A 27,314-nucleotide genomic window follows, 5' to 3' on the forward strand; every position below is an offset into this window, starting at 1 on the left:
AATTTAAATGACTACAGGTTTGCAGGCAAATTACTCAGTATGAAATTTCCTTCATGAAAACTGAATCCGCTGGAGAAACTTTACAAAGCATTTTATTGCTGTGCTTGTTCTTATTACAGCTTCCACAGACTCCCCTGCTGCTACTGTCGACTCGGAAACAATAACACTAAACAGTGGAACACTACAGACATTTGAGATTCTTCCAGTGAGTAATATTTCAGATAATAGATATTGACTGTTTTTATGCATGAGGAAGATCAATTGGTATCATTTATAGAAATGGTATCTTTTAACCAGATGAAATTAGAACTCTGAGGCCAAATGGATGGTAGACTAGACAAAAATTAGACTTCTACTTTTCTAAGTCATTTTCGTTGTTCTTCCATGTGTACATAAACCAGTATGTTCTTTTATTGTAAAAAATGACAATGCTATTGAGTACATACTATAGATTTGTACTGGCTCAAGGATCAGACTGGTCATTTAAGAAAGTTTGTGTAGGGCCACGTGTGGTGGTGCACAGCACTCGGGAGGCAGAGGCAGGTGGATCTCTGTGAGTTCGAGGCCAGCCTGGTCTACATAGTGAGTTCCAGGACAGCTGGGGCTACAGGGAGACCCTGTCTCAAAAAGACAAAAAAAAAAAAAGTTAGTTTGTAGAGGGGCTAGAGAGATGGCTCAGCACTGGCTGTTCTTGCAGAGGACCCAGGTTCAGTTCCCAGAACCCATATAGCAGCTAACAACCATCCATAACTCCTGTTCCAGGGGATCCGAAGCCCAGGCTTCTGACCTCTTAGGGCATTGCATGATACATGCAGGCAATACACTCATACACATAAAATTAAAAAATAATCTTTTTTTTTAAGTTAAAAAAGTTTGAGCCAGTTGTGGTGGTGCACGCCTTTAATCCCAGCACTCGGGAGGCAGAGGCAGGCAGATCTCTGTTAGTTCAAGGCCAGCCTGGTGTACATAGTGAGTTCCAAGACAGCTGGGGCTACAGGGAGACCCTGTCTCAAAAAGACCAAAGAAAAAAAAGTTAGTTTGTAGAGGGGCTAGAGAGATGGCTCAGCACTGGCTGTTCTTGCAGAGGACCCAGGTTCAGTTCCCAGAACCCATATAGCAGCTAACAACCATCCATAACTCCTAGTTGATTAAAAACTTCTAGGCAGGGGCTGGAGAGATGGCTCAACAGTTAAGAACACTGGTTGTTCTTGCAGAAGACCCGGGTTTGAATCCCAGAACCCACATGGCAGCTAACAACTGTGAGTACTCCAGCCCTAGGGGATCTGACAGCCTCTTCTGACCTCTGCAGGCATTGCATGACACGGGTGCACTTACCTACATGTAGGCAATACACGCATACACAGAAAAATTGTTTTTTAAGTTTGTGGGGCTGGAGAGATGACTCAGCGTTTAAGAGCACTGACTGCTCTTGCAGAAGACCTGGGTTTGATTCCCAGCACCCACATGGTTACTAACAACCATCCTTAACTCCAGTTCCAGGGAATCTGATGCCCTCTTCTGACTTCCACAGGCATTTCACAACACGAGTGTACTTATCTACATATAGTCAATATACTCATATGCATAAAATAAAAATAGTAAAACATTTAAAATGGGTTTTAATAAAAGTTTGTGAGCCAGGCGTGGTGGCGCACACCTTTAATCCCAGCACTTGGGAGGCAGAGGCAGGCGGAGCTCTGTGAGTTCAAAGCCTGCCTGGTCTACATATTGAGTTTCAGGACAGCTGGGGCTACAGGGAGACCCTATCTCAAAAAGACCAAAAAAAAAAAAAAAAAGTTTGTGAAAAAGCTATGAACTATTAATAGCATTTGTTGAGTAAAAGCTTTTACTTAGTTCTAGTCCTTAATAGTTACACTTTGGAAAAGTCTTTATAAAAATATGTTAAACATAAAGTTATTAGGGACTGAGGAGATGACCCAGTCAGTAAAGTACTATCTATGCAACCATGAGGACCTGAGTTCAGTTCCCAGTAAAAAGAAGCTGGGTATGGTAGCACCTTTAATTCCACCATTAGGTGGGGGAAGGCGGGGTGTTAATGGCCAGCCAGTCTAGCCAAATCAGTGATCTCCAGGTTCAGTGAGAGACCTGTCTCAAAAAACTCCTATAAGTAACCCAAATAAAACTTAAAGGTTCGGGGATGGAGAGATGGCTCAGCAGTTAAGAGCACTGACTGTTCTTGCAGAAGACCGGGGTTCGATTCCCAGCACCACATTGTGGCTAAAAGCCATCCATAGGCTCCAGTTCCAGGGGAATCCAATGCCTTCTTCTGACCTCTGCGGGCATTGCACAACACAGGTGCACTTACACTCAGGCAATATACTTACACACATAAAATAAAAATTATATATATATATATATATATACCCAGTGTCAGCCTCTGGCCTGCCCTGCACATGCATACTCCACATGTGCGTGCATGTACACATGCACTTTCAAAGGACCCAATTCTAACCCCAAGTTCTATCTAAGAAATGGAAATGTCTGAACATAAGAGCTCCATCTTGATTTTGGTATTTTCTTGGGTTAGTGATCTGTGATTAACCACACTGGGTAGTGGCAGAAGCTACAGCTTCCATCACTGCACTAGTGCAGACAAACCACCCTGCTCTTCAGCAAGTCATGTATATTTGAAAAGTACGTTTTTGGCTTACGGTGTTTTCTTTTTATCACAGATATGTGCAGATATAGCCTCATCGTGAGTCAAGGAAAGTCTATGACTCCATTTAAGGTCCCCAAATAAGCAAACCTATAGATGCAAAAAAATAGATTTTCATTGTCTCCAGCCAGAGGGAAAATGGCTCATGACTTGGGGTTTCTTTTGGGGGAACAAAGAAAATTTAAAAGCAAAAGTCCCAGTTCTTATCCTTTTTTCTAAAACTAACCCAGAATTACTTAGGATTTTATTGAAATATAAACATTGCTATCAAGATTTATTTTGAAGAATTATATATCTTCAAGATTTTGAAGTATTTTTTATTATTACATTTATTTATTTGGGGGAGGGCATGCCATGGTACTAGTGTGGAAGTCAAAGGACAACTTACAGAAGTCAAAATTCTTTTTATGGGTTCTGGAGATCAAACTCAGGTCATCAGACTTGATGGCAAGGTCTTTACTGTCTGAGCCATCAAGATAAAAGCTTTACTCATTAAGTCTCAGAATAATGACGGGACAATATATTTTCCCTTTGTCTTTGTTCATACTCTCATGATTGCCAAGCATATTTGTAGCTACTAATTAAAGTCAGTCTTCTGAGCAGAGGTCTGGCACCTGTGTTGAATCTATTGTTTTCTTTTTCTTTAGTCTTTCCATTTACAGCCTACTGGTACTCCAGGCACCTACCTACTTCAAACAAGCTCAAGTCAAGGCCTTCCCCTAACTCTGACCACAAGTCCCACAGTGACTCTGACAGCTGCTGCTCCTGCTTCCCCTGAACAGATCATTGTTCATGCTTTATCCGTATGTTATATTTTATTTGATTTCTTTTGTGGGTCAGGATTATTACTTGATACAAATAATAAGATAGTTCAGATATCAAAGTATTTTCTCCTACCACTTGTCCCAGGTGTAAGATTTTGCACCATAACTCTGAGTGCATCTCTAATCTCCTCTATCTTCTTTATATTAGATGGACATCCACTCAAATAGGGAATTTAGAAGAGGAAGGGAGCCAGGTGTGGTGCACGCCTGTGATCCCTGCACTCGGGAGTTCAAGGCCAGCCTGGTCTACATAGTAAGTTCTAGGTCAGCTGGGGCTACAGGGAGACCCTGTCTCAAAAAAAAAAAAAAAGACTAAGAATCAGAAGGGACTCAGTGGGTAACAAACAAGGATTCTAGAAATGTGATAATACAAACAGTTCCAGAGGTAAGAGGTATGGGAGGGAAGAATGAGGTGTACCACCTGTATTGTGATTTGTTCAGTTACTTCAGTTCTTTCTCATTTTGCCATTGATAGTTTCCTTTAATGTTTTATAGCCAGAACATCTGTTGAACCCAAGTGAAAATGTCACAGTGCAGTGTCACACACCAAGAGTCATCATTCAGACTGTTGCTACAGAGGACATCACTTCTTCAATATCCCAAGCAGAACTGACAGTTGATAGTGATATTCATTCTTCTGACTTTCCTGAGCCTCCAGATGCACTAGAAGCAGACACTTTCCCAGATGAAATTCCTCGGCCTAAGATAACTATACAGCCATCATTTAATAATATTCATGTATCTAAATTCAGTGACCAAAATAGCACAGAACTGATGAATAGTGTTATGGTCAGAACAGAGGAAGAAATCTCAGATTCTGACCTTAAACGAGAAGAATCACCCTCTGATTTAGCCAGTGCTTATGTTACTGAGGTAAGCTGTACATAAGATTGCAGCCTAATGGATTTTTACTTTTAAGATCTCAAGCCTGCAGTTTGGAAGAGAGATTCTCTAATACTTTTTTTTATTTAGACTCATAAAGTACAAACCTCTACCTCTTCAAAAGTATCAATGAACAAACTCTTGTTGATGGCAGAAATGTGTAGCCAGAGATACCTGAACATAGTTCCTCACTAGCACTTTTCCCCTCTCCACGTGTAACAGATTGAGAGGCATTTGTTGGAGCCCACTCCTGGATCATTTTTGGGCAGTATGAGTAATAGTAGATCTTAAGGAACCACATATATCCCACAGTGTATTCAAGTGATATATGACAATCAGTTCTTAAGTTCCTTTTTGTCAATACTTTATTAAATTAGAAGATTATTGAGATATAAGTATATGTATCTATCTTTCTCTATATTCTAATTTTAAAATAGAATATATTTGAGAGCTCAGTCCTATCAAATGTGTACTTGGGGAATGTAAGGAAAACTAATAAGGAATGAGTCAGAATTTCTTTTTTCTGTTTCCTTATTTTAATATTATTTAGGATTTAGAGTCTCCCACCATAGTACAACAAGTTCATCAAACAATTGATGATGAAACAATACTTATCGTTCCTTCACCACATGGCTTTATCCAGGCATCTGATGTTATAGATACTGAATCTGTCTTGCCTTTGACAACACTAACAGGTACTGTAATAAGACTCTTAATTGTGAGCCTGATAAATCCTAAGGGGGAAAAAAAATCAGGCATTTTATTCCATCGTGTTAGTCTTCTCTTGATCTAACAGTGGTCTTTGTTGATTAAATCCTACATTTTGGTAAAATATTTAAAATTTTTGTCATGGATTAGAGAATAAGTAATATACATTTAAGGCTAACTTGAATCTTAACTTATTACAGATCCCATATTCCAACATCATCAGGAAGAATCAAATATAATTGGATCATCTTTGGGCAGTCCTGTTTCTGAAGACTCAAAGGATGTTGAGGATTTGGTAAACTGTCACTAGATAATGGTTAGAAACAGATAGCTCAGATAAGAAGCCACACTGTTGATAACAGTATCTCTGAAGAAAGGAGCAACCACAAAATTTTTAATTTACCATTCCTCTGGCTTTTACATAGCTACCATGCTTAAGCCATACACATTGTTGCTGCTGTGACTTTTTACCTACTTTTATCATCTGAGATACAACTGTGTGGCAGTGTATTGTTGGAGTATAAGAAGTTTTAATTGCACAGATATCTATTAAGTGTTGTGTCAAGAGGGAATTGCATTCACTCGGCTACTGAAATCACCAAAGCTTAACTGCTCTGGTTTGAAAGCAGTAATACTCATCTCCTCAGATTAGACATGGCCCTCAATCCAGAGTCAAGTAGGCCTGGCTATATGTCAAGAAGTCTAACCAACATGGTCTGACTTAGTGACCTTTAAAAAGATAGTTTGAGACTTGAGCATACAAATTGCAAGAACTTGGGAGGTGACTGTGTGGTGGTTACTTTTAGTTAACCCATTGCTGGCAGTGGGAGCTGATTTAGGCAGGGTAAAGAAAAAAGCATTAAAAAGTCAAGAAGACTCACTACAGGTTTTTGTTAACTTTTAAAGGGAATATGGATTTAAGTAGTAACAAAACCCACCAGTAGCTAAGGTCCCCCTCATCAAAACCAGTCATTAGTTTACAGTGAGCACTTTGACATAAAATGAAATGGGGAAAAAAATAATGTTGCCAGTATCTGATAACCATGACTTTTTATTACATGTTTTGCTATATAAATTACCCAGAAAATAGTTGAGAGGGTATTAGAGTTTGCAGTTCACTTAGTGCATTACCTGGTGGGGGTACGATAGAGTTTCTCCCTCAGGCAATTTTAACAAATTTGCTTCTATATCAAAACAAATCAAAAGTCATTCCTTAGGGTAAAGCCAAAACTAGCCTCTAGGGCTTTAATGAATATGATCCTTATAGAAAAGTCACAAAAAAAAAAAAGAAACCTGTATAAATTATTTTATTTATTATTGTAATTAGATCTTCACAATCAAAGTTGTCTTTTCACCATCTGTGTTTTGTTAATGTGAAACTGTAGTAATAAGCAAAAGTTGGTTGCCTAGGGAACAATAATTGTATATTCAGTTTAACAGAAATAAAAGAGTATTTGTCTTAAACTGCAAGATTTTGAGCCATGCAATTAAATTGTTAAAAAAAAGTTTTAATTTCAAAAGTGAAAATTTTATTTGTGCCATTTGAGAATTGGAATGTTTAAACATGACACCAGCTCCTTAAAGAAAAAGCAGAGATATATGATATCTCCCTTGTAAGAGGTAATTTAGATTTACAATTAACATGAAAATCATGTATCAGATTTGTGTTGAGGGTTCTTCAGTTATTTACTCTCCTTACATATATTTTTCAAGAGTCCTGGTAAGTATTTCTCCTCCGCAGCCTCACCTTCCCACATCATGGAAGTACAGGTTTGCACATATACATAACATGATGATAGAAAATAAGATATAGTAAATTAGATTTCTAAATTTCGGTTCTAAGTCTCCTTGTCGATACCAGTAGATCTAAAAGAAGAATTAAATAAAAATTTAAGTAATGGCCAACTGTTAAAACAATGTAAAATACAACTAATTCTTTTTCTACCAATATCACTAATCATTTGTTTTCCTAAGATAATCTTCAGTTAATCAGCATTCCTTAAATCAATGCAGCCAGAATTTTTAATTCTTTATAATTCAAGTAGTACTACCTAAGTTTGCACATCCCAAGACCACACTTACTTTTGTAGTTTACTTTTTTCGATAATCAAACTTGTACACAAGTCATTTGGCAAGCTATATGAGATACATTTTCAGTGTATTTGAATAATGTATAATTCTTCCAGGTACTACCAGAGAGGAGAACATTAAATCGGTATGTTAACCGATTCAGACTGGATATCCAAAAATACATACATTTAGATTAATTATCTCAGTCTTAGTCTTCCGGCCAGGGGAAACAAGAAGACATCTAAAACAGAATTGGGCCCACCCTTAATTCAGATCAGAGGAGTTTAGCAGAACCATTAGGATTTATCCATGTGGTTCAGAACAACTTAAAAGATTTACTTTCTTGGAAGGTTATTGTTTGAATCAAACCAAGGGCTTCTGTATGTTAGCCAGGATCTACTACTAAACCACAAACCCAGCCCAAGGTTTCACTGTTGGTTTTGTCTTTGAAGTTGTGAAACAACTACTAAAAGACTACACATGGAAGAGCTACCACCATTTTTTTTTAACACAAAAAGGCCTATTTTTAGGTCCTTGTGACAAAGGTATAACTGCAACTTTTAAGTTTTCTAGGAAACTTGGTATTATTGTTACTACATTACTAGTATAAATGCCTCCATTCTGCAAATACAGATTAAAGTGAACTAATTTGTAATTATTAGAATTAAGTCCAAAGTGCTATCTATTCCTGTAAGAACATTTCTCAAAACCTACTGAATCCTGTATATAGTCATTGAGGGGTGACAAATCTCATCTAATTTTGCACCACTTCAGGCACTGTAATTTAACTTTCATTTTTCTACCTATCAAGGAAACCTGTACTTTTCCTTAAGGTTTATTACTTGGGGATTTAGGAGAAAAAGCAACACTATGATTATGAAATCTGGCATCCTTCAGAGTGAGGTTATGGTAATTAGAGAATACCTGCTACATAGATTCAGGGCTAGGGATCTGTCCTAAGCACTGTAACATTAGGCCCTTAAGAACATTTAGATTCAAAATAGTACTCACAAGTATGCAGGCAGTAATACTACTCAAAGAGATGCAGACAGCAAAAAATATATTCAGTGGTTTGGGAGGTAGTTGAGGGAAAACAAAAGCACTGATCAGTGTAACCTGTATGGAGAGAGATTTTTTTTAAGGCTTTAAGAGTAACTGCAAAATTTGGTTAGACTCCAATAACATATGTCCATTGTAAAACCATATTCAAGTTACTTAACACTTTTTTTTTTTTGGTTTTTTTGAGGCAGGGTCTCCCTGTAGCCCCAGCTGGCCTGGATTTGGCTATATAGACACCTGATACTTGGATTGAAGGTGTGCATCACATGCCCAGTTTAACACTTTTTTCTAACTTTCCCTTCACTTAGAAAGGAGGCAAAAAACAAAAACAACCCAAACTCAGCCAGGCATGGTGGCATACGCCTTTAGTCCCAGCACTTGGGAGGCAAAGATAGGCAGACCTGGGCTTGAGGCCACTTACTTGAGGCTACAGGGAACCCTGTCTCAAAAAGGTGTCCCCCTCCCCCCAAAAAAAGACTTCATTAATAAGATTGGAAACAACTTAAATCTCATTCTCAATAACTATTAGAAAGTTCAGAGCATATTTATCTTGACTATTCCTATCAAAAGTGGTTTGGCTTAGTTTTATGAAAAAATACTTAAGATGAGGTTTTTTTTTGTTTTGTTTTTATTATTTTTATGTGTATGCATGTATTGCCTGCATGTAGCTCAAGTGCACCGTGTCGTGCAATGCCTGTGGAAGACAGAAGAGGCTGTCGTATCCCTTGGAACTGGAGTTACGGACAGTTGTTAGCTACCATGTGGGTGCTAGGATTCGAACTTGCAGAACCACCAGTGTTCTTAACCGCTGAGCCATCTCTCCAGCCCCTGAAGATGAGTTTTTAATGCCCATTTTGTTTCTACCTTGTATTAAAAAGCAATAGAAAAAAAAAAGTTCACCCTCTTAAATTTAATCAGTGTCCTCAACAAATGGCATTTTCAAATTTTGGAATCTATAGGCCCTGATGTATGCTATACAGAATGTAAAATTACCATACTATACACTGACCAAACCTTTTAAAACTTGGCCAGAGTAAATTTGAGGTATTAGAAGAATGGGAGGTTTTTTGTTTTTGTTTTTGTTTTCATTTGTTTTTAAAACAAAAATAAAGAATGGGAGTTTGTGGAGTTAATGGAAGCCACTGTATTTCTTTTCAGATTTACATGACAAACTCAGTTGGCTGGCTGACTTGACTGTTTTGCATGCTTACCTTGGAAATAAGAAGGTAGCAATCAAATTAATTAGCTTAAAATTTTTAGTTGCCAACTGTAGTTTTTTGGTAGTAAAATTGAAAGCATTAATTTGACTGAACATCTCACATGCTTATGGATTACTCTTAAAAGTTTTTCATTTTGTTTGGGGAGAACTGAATTCTTAATATGAAAGTTTTCAAAATTGGCTAAGAGTGTAAATGTGGCACAAAATAAAGGTACTTACTAGAATCAATAAGGATGTTAAGCTGCCAACAACTAAATTGATGATTCGGTCCTGAAAGAAAAAAAGTTTGTGAGCCAAATAACTTGAACTCCTGGTGCTTTCAGAATATAGCTGTTGGGATGATTCAAAATAAAGAAACCCAGGTCTGCCCTTCTCTGAAGAGGCTTAACAGATGCAAATGTACTGTCATAAGAGTGGAAAATGAGGCTGAGTTTTTGAAGAGGTGAAAAGACTAAATGGGGAACATATGCTGTTGGGAATGTATGAGGGGGACAGGTGCTCAGATGGCCAGTCCATAGCCTGGGTGGAAATTACCAGGAACCTGACTAATATGGATGTATGTAAGTGGCACGGCTTAGGATGCCTGGTTTATCTAAAATGAGATGGTACTGTTGGAAAGACCAGCATGTCAGGCTGGAAGCAATCACAAAGACCATCTAGTCTAGTGATCATTTCTTTTGCCAACTTAATAGCAAAAGACTTTGGTATATTAATAAATAGAATTACCTGAAGACCCAAGGGGCCTATCCATTGAATTTTCTTGTGGTTTTCATCCCTAACCCAACCAATTTTATAGAATTGTGTGTGTGTGTGTGTGTGTGTGTGTGTGTGTGTGTGTGTGTATCTTTTTGAGACAAAGTCTCCCGGTAGTCCCAGCTGTCCTGGAACTCACTATATAGACCAGGCTGGCCTTGAACTGACAGAAATCCACCTGCCTCTGCCTCCCGAGTGCAGGGACTAAAGGTGTGTACCCCCACCCCCAGCAGAATTCCTTTTTTTTTTTTTTTTAACTGATCCAATCCTAATTTTAACAGATTAAGGTAAACGTAGGCCCAGTGTGGCTATACTGCTTGCCAAAAAACAGAAAATTATAGGCAACTCTGAAACTGAGGATTATTAACGTTAAAGTAATAGTAGGTTGGGAAGTTATTTACAGAACTACGGAATAAAAGGCCAAGATTGTAGCTCAGTAACTTCAACACTTGTCTAGCACATGCAGGGCCTTACGTTTGATCCGCAGCACTACCCAAAAAAATTTCCAGGTTTAAGACTTGATCAGGAAATAGTACTTGAAGGCTGCCAAAGTAATCTGCGAAATCAAAGCTGAGTCTAATCGATCAGGAGCTACCCCAAGGCCTTGCACATAATGCTAAGCAAACTAGTTAACACTTCCTCAGCCCTTGAATCTTTAATGATTCTTTTGGTATCATTAAAAAAATATATATGGAATGTGAACTAACAGTTTTTTTTTAAAGCAGGAACAATCCACAGCAACAAACTAAAACCTTATTTCCAAGTTGACTCCTTTTAAAAATACAAAGAAATTGCTGGGCGTGGTGGCGCAAGTCTTTAATCCCAGCACTCGGGAGGCAGAGGCAGGCGGATGTCTGTGCGTTCCAGGTCTACATAGTGAGGTCCAGGTCAGCTGAGGGATCAAGGGGACCCTGACTCAAAAAAAAAAAAAAAAAAAACCAAAAAATACAAAGAAATTAAAAGTGGCAGGCAAAGCTGGGGATTGGGGGTATAATAAAGCCAATTTTAGGTGTGTCTTATCTGAGCAAAGCCAACCACAGCTCTCCAGATGAAGACTACTGCAATTCAAAGGTTAGAAGAAAAAGGAAACAACTCCAACTACACCCTCACTGCACTAAAAGAACTTAGCAGATCTTAACACCACAGCCCACAAGAGTGTGAAATTAGGAACAGTTGTTAAGAGACCTCGAAGCAATTCGTAAGTAACTTAGTCCCTCCCACACAAGACTGACTAGCATGTACTTATTTTTATTTAACAAGAATAAAATCTTTACGAGTATGAGAAAAGTTTCAGATACCCTGTCTATTCAGAGAATATCTGTTCCCGGAGATTTGTAGAAATTTACTGTGAGTCTGTCTCCTAAAAGCTCTCTCACCAATAGAATCCAGGAAAGAGGTTCAAGTAAGAAGCAGCCAAGATAAATCCCTAATTTCCAAATGTCACAGCAGCATGTCCACCACAATCAAAGCAAAGGGGAACAAATTGATGAAGGGAGAGTAACTTGACCCCAGAACTTTCACATACCTTCTCTCACAATTCTAGGAATGAGGGGCTTAGTTGGTAAAGCACCTGCCACAGAAGCCTAAGGATCCCCAGCAATCACTAGATACAAGGGCTAGAGAGAGATGGCTGAGAGGCTAGGAGCACTTCGAGTTCCTTCCATAAGACCCAGAGTTCAGTTCCCAGGACCCATCCATATCATATAAGAGTTGCTTGCAACTGCTTATAACTAGCTCCAGGGAATTTGACCCCTCTTCTGGCCTCTGAACACAGACACATTAAAGTCTTTAAAAAGAAAAAAAAAAAAAAAACAGTAGTGTGCATATTTAACCCCAGTGCTGGGGGGCTGGACACAAGTGGATAGATTACTGGTGCCCAGTGACCAGCCAGAGTACCTGAACTAAGAGACCCTGTCTTGAAAAATACAGTATAGTGATAGAAGAAAACATCCAGCATCAACCTCTACCCTCTACATCCATGCATACATAGACCACACACACACACACACACACACACACACACACATAAATACAGAAAGAAAGCTAGGCATGAAATTGCAATGTGATTGGTGCATGGAGAAACAGTGCCTAAGGTCTCATATACCAATAAGTTAGAGAAACAAGAGCCAGTGTCAGGCCTGCTTTCCCCATGTTCCTACTTTACATTCCCCACCAGCACCCTAGAAGCAACCATTGCTATAAAGATGACAGATGGCACTTCACAAAGCCTATTAGTAACCTATTAAACTATTAAGACTAGCATATCCACTTAATCACTGTAATGAAAATATATCTAAACTAACAAATATATAATAATGTCTAAACTAACAAATACTTCCCTGCCTGGCTTCTATACAGTCACTGAACAAAATTTTGTCCCATTCCTAAGTATCAGTTACTGTGCTCAAAAGCAGTTCTCTCCCTTGTTCCTGAGATGAACTATTAGGACATGGCAGGAGTGTTTCTTAACATTGTTTGCTTTCCCCAAGCCAATGAGTATCTTGGTTTGGGTTTCCTGCTATACACAATCATGAATCCAGTCAAAGAACCACAGAGTTAATTTTGGGAAGTACTACCTAAGTCATTTATTTAAAACCTACTGTATTTCAGATGCAAATACAATAAAACCATCTCTACTCTCCAAAAGTTTGCATTACCCAGGGTTCAGGAAATCAAGAAGAGACTACTAGAGAAAAACAAACCTGAAAGAAGTTACGAGCAAGAGAGGGAAAGAAGGTTCATGAAGAGAAACTCCAAAAAGACAGGAGAACAAAAGACTTATTACCACAAAGAAATGGGCAAATTGAGATAGCTGAGAGGAAAAGAGCTGGGACGTATGTAGTGAGACTAGCCTGAGCTAAAGGAGCCACAACTTTGTGTTCCTTTAAAATGAGGAAGTGAGGAAAAAAGGTACACAACAAGTGTTCACATTTGTTGTAGTAGAAAGTTACCCTGTAAACAAGTAAGGAAAACACTGCCTCCATTTACTGTTGGGTAACTAGGTTCAGTGAGACCCACTGAGCTGCCAAGGTCACATAGCTAGGTAATGGCAAAAGTCTCTGGTCCAATTTTTTTTTTTTTCCCTCCCTTTTTTGGTCTTTTTGAGACAGGGTCTCCTGTAGCTCCAGATGGCCTGGAACTGGCTATGTAGACGAGGTTGGCTTTGAACTTAGAGAGATCCGCCTGCCTCTGCCTCCCAAGTGCTGGGATTAAAGGTGTGTGCCACCATGTCCCACTCTGTCCAATGGTCTTAATTATGAGATACAAATCTAAGAAGCAGTTCAAAATATCTTAGACTACTTAGACTATCACATTTGAACCTTGAAATTATAGTCAGGCCGGGTGTGGTGGCGCATGCCTGTAGTCCCAGCACTTGGGAAGCAGAGGCAGGGAATCTGTGAGTTCCAGGCCAGCTGGGGCTACAAGGAGACCCTGTTTCAAAAAGACCAAAGGGGGAAAAAAAAAAAAGAAATTACAGTCAGGAGGCCAAGGTTCATAACTCGTGCCACTGGCTATGTGACCCCAAATGGATCCCTTAACCCATTTTGGTCTATCAGATAAGATAGGGATAACTGATACCTGGTCCCTGCTAGCCCCCGATCTTGCCTGGTCAGTCATTGTTCAACACAATGATAGAAGACCTGGGGCTCCAGACTCATTTCAGAAGTCCAGGTAGCACTGGCTCCTACAAGAAGTTGGCAGTAGCATCCCAAGTAACCAAAAGCCAGCAGTTCTCCACTCCCAGGAAATAATCCTGTTGCTGTAGAGTTCAGAATGCTAAGTATCGTGTTCAACCTTCCATTTCCATGGCAATTTACATTTTGCCTACTCCCAAAACAGATTTAAAGGGCTTGTGCTGAATATTAAAACTCAAGCCAACAATAAAAAAATGAAGGCAAAATTCCTAAAGGAACATTTAAGGGAGGGAGAGTAAAAGAATTTATATTTTTAAATTCACCTCTGAAAGCATTTCTGATGTAACTTCAAGTCTAGTAAAACAGTCTTCCCCTCAATGAGCTTTTACTTTTCATGGCTTCAGTTACCTGTGGTTAGCAACCCAAAAATATTAAATAGGAAATTCTAGAACTAATTTACACATTTTAAACTGCACTATTGTAACATGATGAACTCTCACGTTGTCTAGCTTCATCCTGCCCAGGATGTCTTTTCACAATGTCCATGCTCAACACACTACCATCACTACTCATTTAAGTAGCCATTGCAGCTGTCAGATCTCAATTGCAGCACTTCTGTTCAGTAACACTAATAACAGTGATATACCACAGAGATACCAAAGAGAAGCCATACAAGTGCTGCCTTTAAGTGAGATGATAGAACTGCTCACCTTAAGGGAGAATTTTAAGCTAGTTTTACTGTTGATTTCAAAAGGCAAATTACTGTGACAGTGCTTAGTAAGTACTTAAGAGGAAAAGATACTAAATGATATTGTCTGTGATTTCAGGCATCTTTGTAAATAAAGAGGGACACTGTTTTAACATCCCTGGCAACTAAGGGTTTTAATTTTCACTTATCAAAGTATGAATGCTGGATCATTTGCTGAGGCAGACTTCTGGGCCTAGATGGTATTTGTTGCATGAGTCTACAGACACATGGATACAGAAAATGCAGTATTTCATACACAGTTCTCATATTGATCCATTAAAAAAGCCAGGGACAGGTTACTGAAAGAGTGAACTGTGACTTTGGGAGGTGGTATGGTTGAAATGCTGCTCCCAATTTGCTCCTTCCAAGCTTGTCTGGATACCAGCCCAGGTACCTCCCCTCAGGAGAGGAGAAGAGAGATTCCCTAATAGTGGGAAAGATGGTCTGCCATTTGCTTTTCCTTCAGCATGGCACACTGTTGGTACTCTGAAAGTTGGTTAAAGAAGGGAATCATAAAATGCAAGAGGCAAACAGCATATTCCTTAAGAGTGCCTCCCACCAACAGAGGGTTCTCATCTGTCTCCTGGGCACTCACCTGTCACAACAGAATGTAGCCTCAGTGCTTACTGGATAGGCATGCGGCTATAGGAGCTGTGGCCTAGGCCTATACCCTGTAGGCCATGCATGCTTTTGCCAGCCAGAGGCCCATCACCCTCTCAAGTGCTTCCTGGAATAGGCTATTGATTCCAAGGAAGTAGCAAACGGAATTGCAAGGGTCCAGGCCTTCCTAGCTTGAAAACAAGGTCAGTTACTTTCTTCTAGAGCAGGACAAAGCAGTGACTACCAAGGCATCACAGCTCTAACACCTGAGGAATTCATCCTTAAGCAGAGAGAGCCTCAGCATTCCAGGAAGGAAGAAAGCAAAAAGGGAAATCTGCAGGAAAAAACTCAAAAAAATGCCACAAACACATTCCCTTCCATATTCTTGTGGGGGAGAAGGCAGGAGAGAGAAAAGTCCTCAGTGTTGCAGGTTGACTGAAATACAGCTATATCCTACCATAGCCTTACCCCATCCATCTTCACACTGCACTTACATGTGTTCCTCTATCTCTCCCACCCCAAAATCCACTGACTACTCAAAGCTCATCTCTGAGCTGTCTCCCCCAAAGAGCTCACACCCCTGTGTACTCATTCTAGGCGCACTGAGCCAGGACCTAGGCAAGCAGGGCATTCTGTTTTCTAGGCCTGCCTGACACAGCAATGACTTGAGGACCTCTCTTGTAGACTCTTGCTCACCAAGGGATCACAATGCACAAAAGTGATACACAAAAGACTCCCTGGAGAATGCATCTTGGGAAACCTGGCCCTAAGCTACCTCCAAGCCCCTGACCACTACTGGGCACCGGCACTAAGCCTTGCTCTGGACACTTCTAAACCATCCTAATGATAAATGCCAGCATACTTGGGTCTCCTCTACAAAGTTTAGGAAAGTAAGACCATACCTTTCCTGTTTTACTCTCAGTCTTTGGTCCACTTCTCTATTCAAAGATAGAGGAACACACTTGAAGGCAAGCCCAATGCTACACTTTAAGCTTATACTTTGGCACCAGGCCACATCTACCCAAAAGAGCACCTTTTTGTAATTTGGACAAAAACCAACATGCGTGTGGTGGCTGTCACTGCCCGGTGGCCTCACTCTATGTTGTTCTACCTCTGAAAATCAATGCCCAGAACACACCAGATGATTACATATTAAGGAAGAAGTTGGGTTTCTGACAAAGTCGTGTTTTCTACTTTCAGCTCAGCCTTCACTGTATTTCACTGGTCTTTTATTTGAGTGCTTCTGACCGCTCCAGAAAGTGGCTGGAAGCTCTACCTCTCCTCAGGTTCCTAATCTCATTCCTGAAGCCTCTGCATTAGTAGACATCCCCACAAAACAAGGTGCCAAGAGAGAAAGGAGTGCCCCCTCCTCCCCAAACTCCATTCCTTCCAGCCTGCATTAGATCTGAAAGTGACCCGCTCTTCTGCCAGTCCTGCACCCATGCCCTTCCTCAGTTAATCAGCTCCATTCTCACCTCTGTTGACTTGCTCTCACTCTTGCCTAAAAAAATCTCAAGTCCTCTCAACATCAGAAGACTCTCCTCTACCATGCATGCTGCCTTCTTGGATTTTTTAAGCATTCACTTTCTGCTCTTTCTGGTGACTAAGTGGCAGAAAGAAAATAGAGTAAACAAAGGGTGACCAGGGTACAGATGTGGAGCACAAGGAATCTACTCTGTGGTCGAGAAATCTGAGCAGGGCCTTTTTTAAAAACAAGGATCTGGGGAAAGGGTATTGCAAATACGTCGGTGCAGCAAGGAAAAAGACCAAAGTAGGAATGAGATTGGGGAATGTGCCATAGCTTGAATAGTGGGATGCCCTCCACAATTCTTGTGGAAACTTAATCTGCAATGCTTTTTTTTTTTTCGGTCTTTTTGAGACAGGGTCTCCCTGTAGCTCCAGATGTCCTGGAATTCCCTATGTAGACCAGGCTGGCCTTGAACTCACAGAGATCCGCCTGCCTCCACCTCCCAAGTGCTGGGACTAAAGACATGTGCCACCATGTTCAATTAGCGAAGGCCAGGCATGGTGGCGCATGCCTTTAATCCCAGCACTAGGCAGAGGCAGGTGGATTTCTGTGAACTGGAGGCCAGCCTGGTCTACATAGTTTCAACGAAGCTGGGGATACAGGGAGACCCTGTCTCAAAAAGACCCAAAAAAAAAAAAAAAAAAAAAAATCCTCTCTGAGAAGTGACTAATACACAAAGGTGCCCATACCCTGAGTGGAATACAGCCCCTCAACAGCTGGAAGTGAAAGAGCGGTCCTGCCCTTCCATTCTTCCTACCATGTGAAGACACAGCACTCCTCCCCTCTTGGGTGAGGAAGCAGCAGCAAGGCACCACCTTAAAAGCAGCCTCATCAACTACCAGTCCTGCTGGCACCTTCGTGTGAGTCTTACCAATCTCGGTGGGAAAATAAATGTCCATTCTTTATAAATTACCCAGTGTGTGATGCTTTGTTCTAGCAGCACCAATGTAGTAGGACAGAAGAATGAAAAGACCAGGTAGTGCCTTATAAGCAATAGCAAGAAAAGAAAAGAGGATCTGCTTAAGACCTACCTTCCCTACACCAGGAGATCCGTGAGAAAAGGTATCCTACCCAGGACCTAGCACATTTCCTAGATTTAGTATGAACCTCAGTCATTCAAGCTGAACCCCCTCTCCATGTCCAGTTAAAATTTTGTTCATGCCTCTAGGTCCAAGACTCAGAAGCTGTGTACCTGACATCCCAGGAGAACCACTCCCAATGTGTTCCCAGTACATTGTACCTCCTGTGAAAGGGCTCAATATGACTTTATCCTCCCAATCCAATATTCATCCAGTCTCTGAAGATTGAGTTTTTCTTATAAGGGAAACAAAGCAATACATTAATATGTGCCAAATTCCACAGGCAGAACTTTATACCACTGTTTACCTGTAGTGAGGGAGTCAGACCTGGAGTCATGCCCTAGTTTTAGATTTCCCAAACTTAAGGATTCTGATAGCATAAATAAGAGGTTCATGGAAATGATTTAGTTTTTCTTCTAATCACCAAAGAAATTTTTATGTCATACAAGAAATAGCCAATTGAGAAGTGTAAGAGAGAGCCCTCTCAGAAAAAATGCCCTAAGAGGATGTGAAATGGAGGTTTCTTTTAGGCCCAGCTGAAGCAAGAAACCACATGCCCCATCCCTGGGCTTAATTTGGTTTCTCCGGAAGATGTAGGGCTCTGCCTAAATAGGAGCTTCCCCTTACGTGGTCACCAGAGACAACCAGAGAGACAGGCAGCATCCACATATATGGAAAGTACAACTTCTTGCCTCACTGGCTAACTGTAGGGAACAGTGAGCTCTGCCCACTGGTACAACTGTTCTGAGACTTCCCAAAGAAACACTGAACTCTGAACAGAACCAGAGGCAGAGGATGCATGAAAATAGGCTTTCAAGAATGCAGGCATTCTTACAAGTCCTTCACACATAATTTACACTGCTATATGTGGCTCTGAATAGCAAATTCCTCCTCATGTCTATTTAAAAGAAAGTTAATTCACAGACATTTGCTAATTTTTCTCTTATTTCATATTCACAATTTGAAGTATCTTCTGGTTGTGAATATTTTTGTACATTCATTCTACCAGATTCTCTTCACAGATGAATGTACCTGAAGTAGATTAAGTTCACTGAATCACCATGTATGGAAATCAGATCAAAGTAAAATCAGCACAAATATAGCCCACATGTTTAAGGGTGGGGGAAAAAAACATTAAAGAGCTGATACCCTCAGGAAGCACCCTAATGATGTGTCCCCCAAGCTTCAGAATGGGGAACAGTGCACAAACACTGAGGCAGCCACATACCTACCCTGTGGTCTTGGGTAAGTAACAACTCTGTAAGTGTGTAAGTGTATGCCTGCCTGCATGTACGTAAGTGCACCCATGTTGTGCAATGCCCACTAAGGTCGGAAGAGGGCGTTGGATCCCCTGGAACTGGAGTTACAGACTTTTTGCCGCCATGTGGGTGCTGGGAATTGAACCCAGGTACTCTCCAAGAGCAGTCAGTGCTCTCTTAACTGATGAGCCATCTCCCCAGACCTGATAAGTAACAACTTCACATGCTAAGTCACTGTAAAAATTAGGAGATAAAACAACAGAATAGCTATAATTGAATAGTAAATATTGGCTTATGGAGTACTTCTACCATGTCTAATGGGAAGTCCTCAATGAGAGATTAGGCTTCTCAGGGTTTAGTGGGGCTGAGCCAAGTCCTCTATGCCCTAGCCCCAGTTTCTAAAGTAGCTAAGAATTTTAAATGTCTTTCTTCACTTCCCACGAGGACACTCAAGTCTATCTATCACCAATCTGAGCTCATAAAATGTTACCATAGCTTGGCATGGTGGCACACACCTTTAGTCCCAGCACTTGGGAGGCAGAGGTAGGCAGATCTCTGAGTTTAAGGCCAGCCTGGTTTCCACAGCAAATCCAGGCCCACTGTGGCTACAGGGAGACCCTGTCTCAAAAAAACAAAAAAAAAACAAAAACAAAAATGTTACCATATCCATACATAACCTGTGACTGATGAGAAGGAAAAAAAAAATGATTTTGTTCATGAGAACCAAGCAATTACTACATGGAAGCAAACGTCAAATCTTCAAAGAGGAAACAGTAAGCCTTAGCTTCCGAGGGGTCAGGATTGGTTTGTTTCCAACACAATACTGCATTATTCACCCACTTACTACTGGCCTTAGCTATATATACCTCAGCAGGAAGAGAGACAGTAATGCAGTTGCCCCAGAGTTTAAAACACCACTTCCTGTTTTGGTGACCACTGCACCGTTTCCGAACACCAGCCTGTGTTCTGTTGTTTCAGAATCTCCCAAGAATGCAGGTTACTTCTGGGTGATGCTAATTCTTATATCACCTAAAACTTAAGAATATGTAAGACTCACAAACAAGATAAGGCAGGAAGCCAGATCTACCCAAGTGCCTCACAGCACACAGATTAAGTGGCAGGGTGTGCCTCTGCCAGCCAGGCTTGTTGGAGGGAAGCAAGGACAGAATATGGGCTGTACGGAAGGGTCAAAGGCAGAAAATAAGACTGAGCAGGAGTCAAGAGTTTGGAGAAGAGAGGGCAGTCTTTCAGGACCCTAAGCAAGATGAGCAAAGATGGCAGTGATCTTAACCTCGGCTTTGTCCTGAATTAAACTTTTTAACAGCCTGAAATAAATAAAAGCATACATAGCATTCTAATCTTACCCTTGACTATTCCAAGTTCAAATGATTTGACTAGAATGCTAAGTCATGAATTTTCTTTACCACTTTTGTTTGCTTATTTATTGGGGGGCAGGAGTGGTTAGGGGACTGTAGGAAGAGGTTTTCACCCTTAGAACCAAAGATCTAAGCCTCAGGGTCCACTAACCTCCTCCTAGCCTCATTTTCCCATGCTCTCTGCTGGGGAACTGAGTGCAGCAACTTGCCACCATCACTTTTCAGCATGAGTAACAGGCTGTCACTACTTAGAGCATAAACTACTGACAAGATCAATGAACATCACTAGAACAGGTTGGATTTGGATTAGAAGCCAGTTTATATCACACTCCACCAAGTCAAGCATTTGTCCTTTGCCATCTGCATCAGCCATGGAAACTGCTTTGCTTTCTCTCACTGAAAGAACCACCTAGGTGCACCAGTCTAGACCAGCTGAAACTGATTTCAGATGATCTAGTAGTCAACTAGAAAGTCATCAACGTAGGATGACTCCCAAGCCCTAGAACAACTTAACGCCCTTCTATTATATAACAGGTAAGGCATGTTCGAAAACACATGCATAACGGGGGGGAACTCACCCCAGGCTTTAGTTCACACTATAGCAGGGGTGTGGGTGGAGGAACACAGGAAGGAGGATCCTAGAAAGACCCAAAAGCATTTTATAGAAACCTAACATGGGGGGCTGGAAAGATGGCTCAGTGGTTAAGAATACTGACTGTTCTTGCAGAAGACCCGGGTTCAAATCCCAGCACCCACATGGCAGCCAACAACTGCCTGTAACTCCAGTTCCAGGGGATCCGACAGCCTCTTCTGTCCTCCACAGGCATCATCCTCCACGGTCATTGCACAACACAGGTGCACTTACCGACATGTAGGCAATACATGCATACACATAAAATAAAAATAAAAAGTTTCAAAAAAGAAAAACCTGTCATGGACCGCTCTTGCAGGGAGGGTAAGGCACTATCTAGGGCAGAGAGGGCCACACCACCAAAGTGGGTCAGAAGTACTTACCCACCCTCAAGTAGCAGCAGAGCAAAAACCAGCACACCAGTTTCTGCAAATCTCACAAAGGGAAATTCTTCACGAAGGTGACTCTCAAAGCACTCAAACCCTAATTCACTACATCTGGGAAGGGGAGTCCAACAGCTGGACTAGCTATGTGGCCAGCCTGGACTGAAATGGGCTTCAAGTACAAAACATACTGGATACCACTGACGGTACAAAAACATCTTTTATAAAATCTTAATATTTGGGGGCTAGAGAGATGGCTCAGTGGTTAAGAGTACTTTGCAAAGGACCCAGGTTCAACTCCCAGCACTCACATGGTAGCTAACAACGACCTGTAACTCCAGTTCCCAGGGAATCTGACACCCTCTATTGACCTCTATGGGTGTATACACATGCAGGCAATACATCCATACACATAAAAAAATTTTATTAGGGCGTGGTGGTGCACGCCTTTAATCCCAACACTCCGAAAACAGAGGCAGGTGGATCTCTGTGAGTTCAAGGCCAGCCTGGTCTACATAGTGAGTTCCAGGACAGCTGGAGCTACAGGGAGACCCTGTATCAAAAAGACCAAATTAATTAATTAATAATAATAGTAGTAATTTTTTTTTAATTTTAAGATTGCCAGGCGTGGTTGTGCATGCCTTTAATTCCAGCACTTGGGAGGCAGAGGCAGGCAGATCTCTGTGAGATCAAAGCCAACGTGATCTACGTAATGAGTTCCAGGTCAACTGGGGCTACAGAGACCCTGTCTCAAGAAGATCAAAATAAAAAAAAATCTTACTATTTCTCTATTGATTATATATTGAAATGATGAACTTATGGCTTTACTTTTTAATAGCTTCTAAGAAATTCTAAATTATACATTACACATATAGCCCACATAGCTTATTTGTAGATTTTTTATTATTATTATTCACACCCACAGGACTGTGTACATGTCAAACAAGTGCTCTACCATTGAGCTACATCCCAGGCCTTAAAAACCTTTCTGGGGGACTGGAGAATTGGCTCAGCTGTTAAGAGCACTGACTGCTCTTGCAGAGGACCCAGGTTCGATTCCCAGCACCCACATGGCGGCTACGAACCGTCCTTAACTCCAGTTCCAGGGGAATCTGAAGCCCTCTTCTGACCTCTTTGGGAATTGCATGACACAGATTTACATAAATGCAGGTAATATACTTATACACATTAAAAAAAAAAAAAATTAGCCAGGCGTGGTGGTGCACACCTGTAGTCCCAGCACTAGGAGGCAGAGGCAGGCGGATCTCTGTGAGTTCAAGGCCAGCCTGGTCTACATAGTGAATTCCAGGAAAGCTGGGGCTACAGGGAGACCCTGTCTCAAAAAGACCAAAAAAAAAAAAAAAAAAAAAAATTAAGGTCAGGCGTGGCAGCACATGCGTTTAATCCCAGCACTTGGGAGACAGAGGCAGGTAGATCTTTGTGAGTTTGAGGCCAGTGTGGTCTATATTATGAGTTCCAACCCAGCTGGGGCTACAGGGAAGATTCTGTCTCAAAAAGAACAAAACAAACATTTCTGGGGTTTGTGCTTTTTTTGGCTCTTATTTTTTGTTTGTGTTTTCATTTTGTTTTCTTTCTATTTTTTATTTTATTTATGGGATGCTAGAGACTGAACCTAGGGCCTGTGCCTGCTAGGCAACACATAATCCACACACACATACCCCCATGGTCCACATATGGGTAGCAAGCATTCTTCTAGAAAATACAAAAGCTACAACATGGGTTTAGAAACATATGATACTTATTATTTGTCTCTCTGCCATACTTGTTTTCATGTGAAAAAAAATGTACTGCCAACAGACCTTAGGAATGTTTTATTGTTCTGTTTGAAACAAGGTCTCACACTGTATCCCAGACTGATCTGAACTATGTAGCCCAGGCTGGCAAAAAAACCCACAGCAATCCTACTGCCTCAGTCCTAGGAAGGAATGGTTTAAAAAAACGATAATAGCATCTAAACATTCTGATCAGGACTGAAAACAATATTTTCAAAAGTATCAATGATGTTTAAGTTTCTTACAAAGGGTGACCCCAATTCCTTCTTGTCACTATCTCTTAAGATATTTATGTAACAAGAACTGTTTCCATCTATGAAGTCATTCCGAAATGCTGAAGGCTGAATGTATTTGGAATTGCACTAATTAAAATCACTTTGGTCATCCAGTACAGCTGAAGTCAGACGTTCCTTCAGGGACTGCCCCCTTGGGTGCTGCTCAAATCCACTAGGTTATACATTAGTTGTTCTATAGTAGATTCCAGTGTCATTCACTGCATGACTTGGGGCAAACCACTTCACCCTGGTGACAGATATGTGTATGTCTAGAACTTACTGAGAAGTATGCAGTCTGGGCTACATAATAAATTACTATTCACTTCACTGTTCAACTCACAAAAGAGAACTGGTAGAATATTACCAGAGAACCAGCTGTGCAACTGAACATAACCTTGTGAAGTTCCACTTCCTTACTTCTACAATAGGAATAAAAGCATCCATTTTACAAAGGAATTTGGTGATCAAACAAGGGAAAGCTGAATGCCCAACCTGTTGCCTAGCACTGAGGAAACCCAAACTTCTCTTCGGACTCCACTCTGCTCTTTGGGCTTCAGTTCTCTTTACCTTAAAAGTTGGGGATTACAACTAAAAAGTTAGGGATTATAGCTAAAACGAGAGCCTACAAACTTTCAGTTGTTCTTAAGCAAGTAAGACCACTTAAAGCTCTGAAAAAGTGTCCTAAAAGTGGGCTTTCTGGGGACTGGAGAGATGACTCAGTGATTAAAAGCACCGACTGCTCTTGCAGAGGACCCGGGTTTGATTCCCAGCACCCATATGGTGGCTACGAACCATCCTTAACTCCAGTTCCAGGGGAATCCGACGCCCTCTTCTGACCTCTGAGGCATTGCACAGGTACACTCATACACATAAAATAATAAAATATGTATTTTTTTAAAAGTGGGCTTTCTCCTTTTGTAGATTTTCTCTAGTAAACAACAGTTCATGATTACCGAGTTTCCAATATTAAGTGGCTATTGTATCTAGTTTCCTAGCATCTGAAAGACAGTAACCTAGAAACACCCACATACAAGGGAGAGTGAAGGGTTTCTCAGACTCCCCAGGAATCCTCCAGCTCCAGCGGTTCCCATTCTCCATGGGAATGACTACACCACAGTGTGTCTGATCCTTTCATTATTGAGGCCATTCCAGTTCTGTGCCCTCCTTCGCTTGCTGTAAGCAAACACAGCTGCTTCTCCTTCAGATTGCATAGCTCAATTTATTGGAAACATGTTTTGTCCTACCATTAAACTGAGGATCCCTTTTCTTTCTCCATTCTGTGGAATTTCTCTAAATCCAATGACCCAGTCTATCTCACAGAGCAAGCTGAGGGATACAACTGAGAGAGATCGGTATTTATATATTTCTTAACTTTTTCCTTGAGTCACTGAAATTATTCACACACTGCTCTAAAGCGGCCTAAGTAATACAGGGCATTATACACACATTATACGCTTGAACTAAATATGTGTGTCTTGAAGAGAGACATACTTAGAATACTGAAGTTCTTGGGTTTCAAATAGATGGGAGATGAGAGAGACTTAAGCATCAGGCACTTGGTCCTAGTTCAATAACGTCAATTATTTCTCAATGTCTATGTATTTGTTACGGTTTGAGGGTTTTTTTTTATTTTTTTTTTTAATTTCTGGTTTTGTTGGCTTTTTTAGGATCTCACTATGCCCCTCAGGTTGGTCTTTAACTCCTGAGTTCAAGTGATCCTTCTATCTCAGTCTCCCAGGTGGGGAGACTACAGGAGTCCGTCACCTCAGCCAGCTTCTATGTGTCTACATGTCAACAAGTGCACTGGAACTCATATGCCTCTGGGTCTAGGGGGCTAACAGAAGTCTGAATCACCCAGACTCCCAATCAGTACTCAAATATGTGCAGGAGATAATGAACCTTCTTTGAGGATAGCTGAACAAATTTCCCACATAAATGCAGTTTCTCCTTTGTAACCACAACATGCTTCCTCTACACCGTCATACTGCATGCATCCAACTGAATCACACTGTACACAGATTTCCCTTTCCTAACTGATTTCCTTCACTACCCTGGACCAAGCACAGCACATAGCTAATGCTCAGTAATGTGGGCAGAAATAGGAACATCTACGGATTCACAAGCACTGTGAGCTGAGATTATGCAAAACCACAAGATAAGAATCTTCCCAGACATCAAGCTTAAAACGTTTTTTAAAAACACTTAAAAGCAAAATCTGCATGGAATTTTAAAATGAGTTGTCTCCTCATGGCAGGCTGGCAGCTTCAAAATCCAGGACTGTGCCCTTGACTGCCAGGTGTCCAAGTTCCCTACCCTGTGTCCTTCCCAAAGATAAGAAATCTGAGCTCTGGACTCTAAGCACCTTACTTTTGAAAAGATGAAAGCACTTTATCATGGGTCAAAGATCACCAGTGCCATTTCCAAGTGGAGAAAAAGCAAGTTTAACTTGCCTAGACTTCTCAGAAAGTTAATGCTGAGGGTTAGAGAAAGGTCCTCATCAGTTGTTGACCCTCAGAGACATTTCCTTAACAAGCCTGTAAAAGTGCACCATCTCTCCAGCCCCCAAAGTGCTATATTTTTTTAAAGACATGTAATGCCAAATTTTGTTTCGGCCCAGAAACCTTTTGATTACTTCCTGCAAAGGAGGCCATCATCAAAGACACCCTGAAGTAACCGCTGCACCTCTCAACAGGGAACCCTTAAGGGAGCCTAAGTAAACCTAGATCAGAAGCAATTCTCTAGGCTCTTCGGGTGGGAGCTCTGGGCGCACACCTGAAGTGTCTAGAGCCCCAGTACAAGATGGTAGTGAGGTGGTGAAACCTTCACAGTAATTTCCCTCGTAGAGGGGTTTCCACACTCTGAAGGGCTTCCAACAAAGTGCCAGAACTTTCTGAACTTTTCCCCACTCCAAATTGCTCTTGACCCACCCTGTCGGAAAGAAAGCAGGCACCAAGTGGCAGGGCAAACATCCTGAGTGGGACGTGTGATTGCGAAACCCGGTCCTCAGCTTCCCAGTACACTCAGGGGCCCCTGAAGGCTCCAGCGGGATGCAGGCAGGATGCAGGCGGGCTGGACCACCCACAGCAGCTCTCGGGCCTGGGGCCCGAGTCCGCACTCACCTTGGCAGATGTCTCCCCGAACAGAGGTCTGTTGTCCAGGCCACTGGTCCCGTAGGTCCTGGTGGTAAAGTCCTCCATTTTGGGGCTCTTTCGCTCGTCCCAAGCCTCTCAAAGGCGAGTCCGCATTAACTCGCGAAGTCTCGGTCCCCGGCTCCGGACGCCTGCCCGTCACGGCGCACGCATGGCCACGGGCCCTGGAGGTCCGGGAAGTCCCGAACGGGCGTCGGTCACTCCCGGGGGACGCCGCCGCTCCGCCCCAGCCCCGCTCTCCTCATCCTGAGCAGCTGCGGAGGGAAGTGAAAGGAAATACACAGCTCTCGGCCCTCTCCACGGCCGCCCCCGCCCTCGCGCGGCTCCCGCTTCCCCAAATCTCGGCTCGGCTGCCCGCCGCGGCCTCCCCGCCCCCGAGCGCGCTGCACCGTACGGGCTCCGGGACGCTCCACGCCACCGCGCTCCACGCCAAAGTTTCTTGGCCGAGCCGAGCGAGGACGGCTCCCGAGTCACCCCCGCGCGGCGGGCGCCGGGAGTGAAGTTGCCAAGCGAGCCCGCACACCTCCCGCGCCCGAGGACCCGCGTCCCGCCGCGGTGGCGCCCCGCCACCTGGCTCCCCTGACCGGCGCCGCGTCCACCCGGACGGGCCGAGCTCCCCGCAGCAGCACCCGCCCGGCCAGCGAGCGAGGGCATCCCGCCTGGGCC

General features: G+C 41.9%; 2 protein-coding genes across 7 annotated transcripts in view; one reads left to right on the forward strand and one right to left on the reverse strand.

Annotated features, from left to right (window-relative positions):
- The window catches only part of Dmtf1 (cyclin D binding myb like transcription factor 1), a 54,430-nt gene extending 48,499 nt beyond the window's left edge, over positions 1-5,931 (forward strand). For all 5 annotated transcript variants that reach the window (XM_008822477.3, XM_008822480.3, XM_008822481.3 and 2 more), the window contains 5 exons: positions 120-205; positions 3,325-3,480; positions 3,997-4,374; positions 4,934-5,078; positions 5,292-5,931. In XM_008822477.3, coding sequence (XP_008820699.1) covers positions 120-205; positions 3,325-3,480; positions 3,997-4,374; positions 4,934-5,078; positions 5,292-5,401 — 875 coding nt within the window. In that variant the 3' untranslated portion in view covers positions 5,402-5,931. The remainder of the gene's footprint in view (positions 1-119; positions 206-3,324; positions 3,481-3,996; positions 4,375-4,933; positions 5,079-5,291) is intronic.
- Positions 5,932-6,383: 452 nt separating this feature from the next.
- Tmem243 (transmembrane protein 243) overlaps positions 6,384-27,314 on the reverse strand; it is a 21,393-nt gene continuing 462 nt past the window's right edge. The window contains exons 1-5 of one of the 2 annotated variants that reach the window (XM_029558356.1): positions 27,043-27,308; positions 26,619-26,902; positions 9,659-9,709; positions 8,173-8,277; positions 6,384-6,957 (exon numbers count right to left, since the gene is read on the reverse strand). In XM_029558356.1, coding sequence (XP_029414216.1) covers positions 6,835-6,957; positions 8,173-8,277; positions 9,659-9,709; positions 26,619-26,696 — 357 coding nt within the window. In that variant the 5' untranslated portion in view covers positions 26,697-26,902; positions 27,043-27,308 and the 3' untranslated portion in view covers positions 6,384-6,834. Of the gene's footprint in view, positions 6,958-8,172; positions 8,278-9,658; positions 9,710-26,618; positions 26,903-27,042; positions 27,309-27,314 lie in introns of those variants that run through there. The other variant, XM_008822476.3, reaches the window with a different exon arrangement.

Source organism: Nannospalax galili, unplaced genomic scaffold (genome assembly GCF_000622305.1).
Source record: "Nannospalax galili isolate Female #2095 unplaced genomic scaffold, S.galili_v1.0 scaffold85, whole genome shotgun sequence".
Lineage (NCBI taxonomy): Eukaryota > Metazoa > Chordata > Mammalia > Rodentia > Spalacidae > Nannospalax > Nannospalax galili.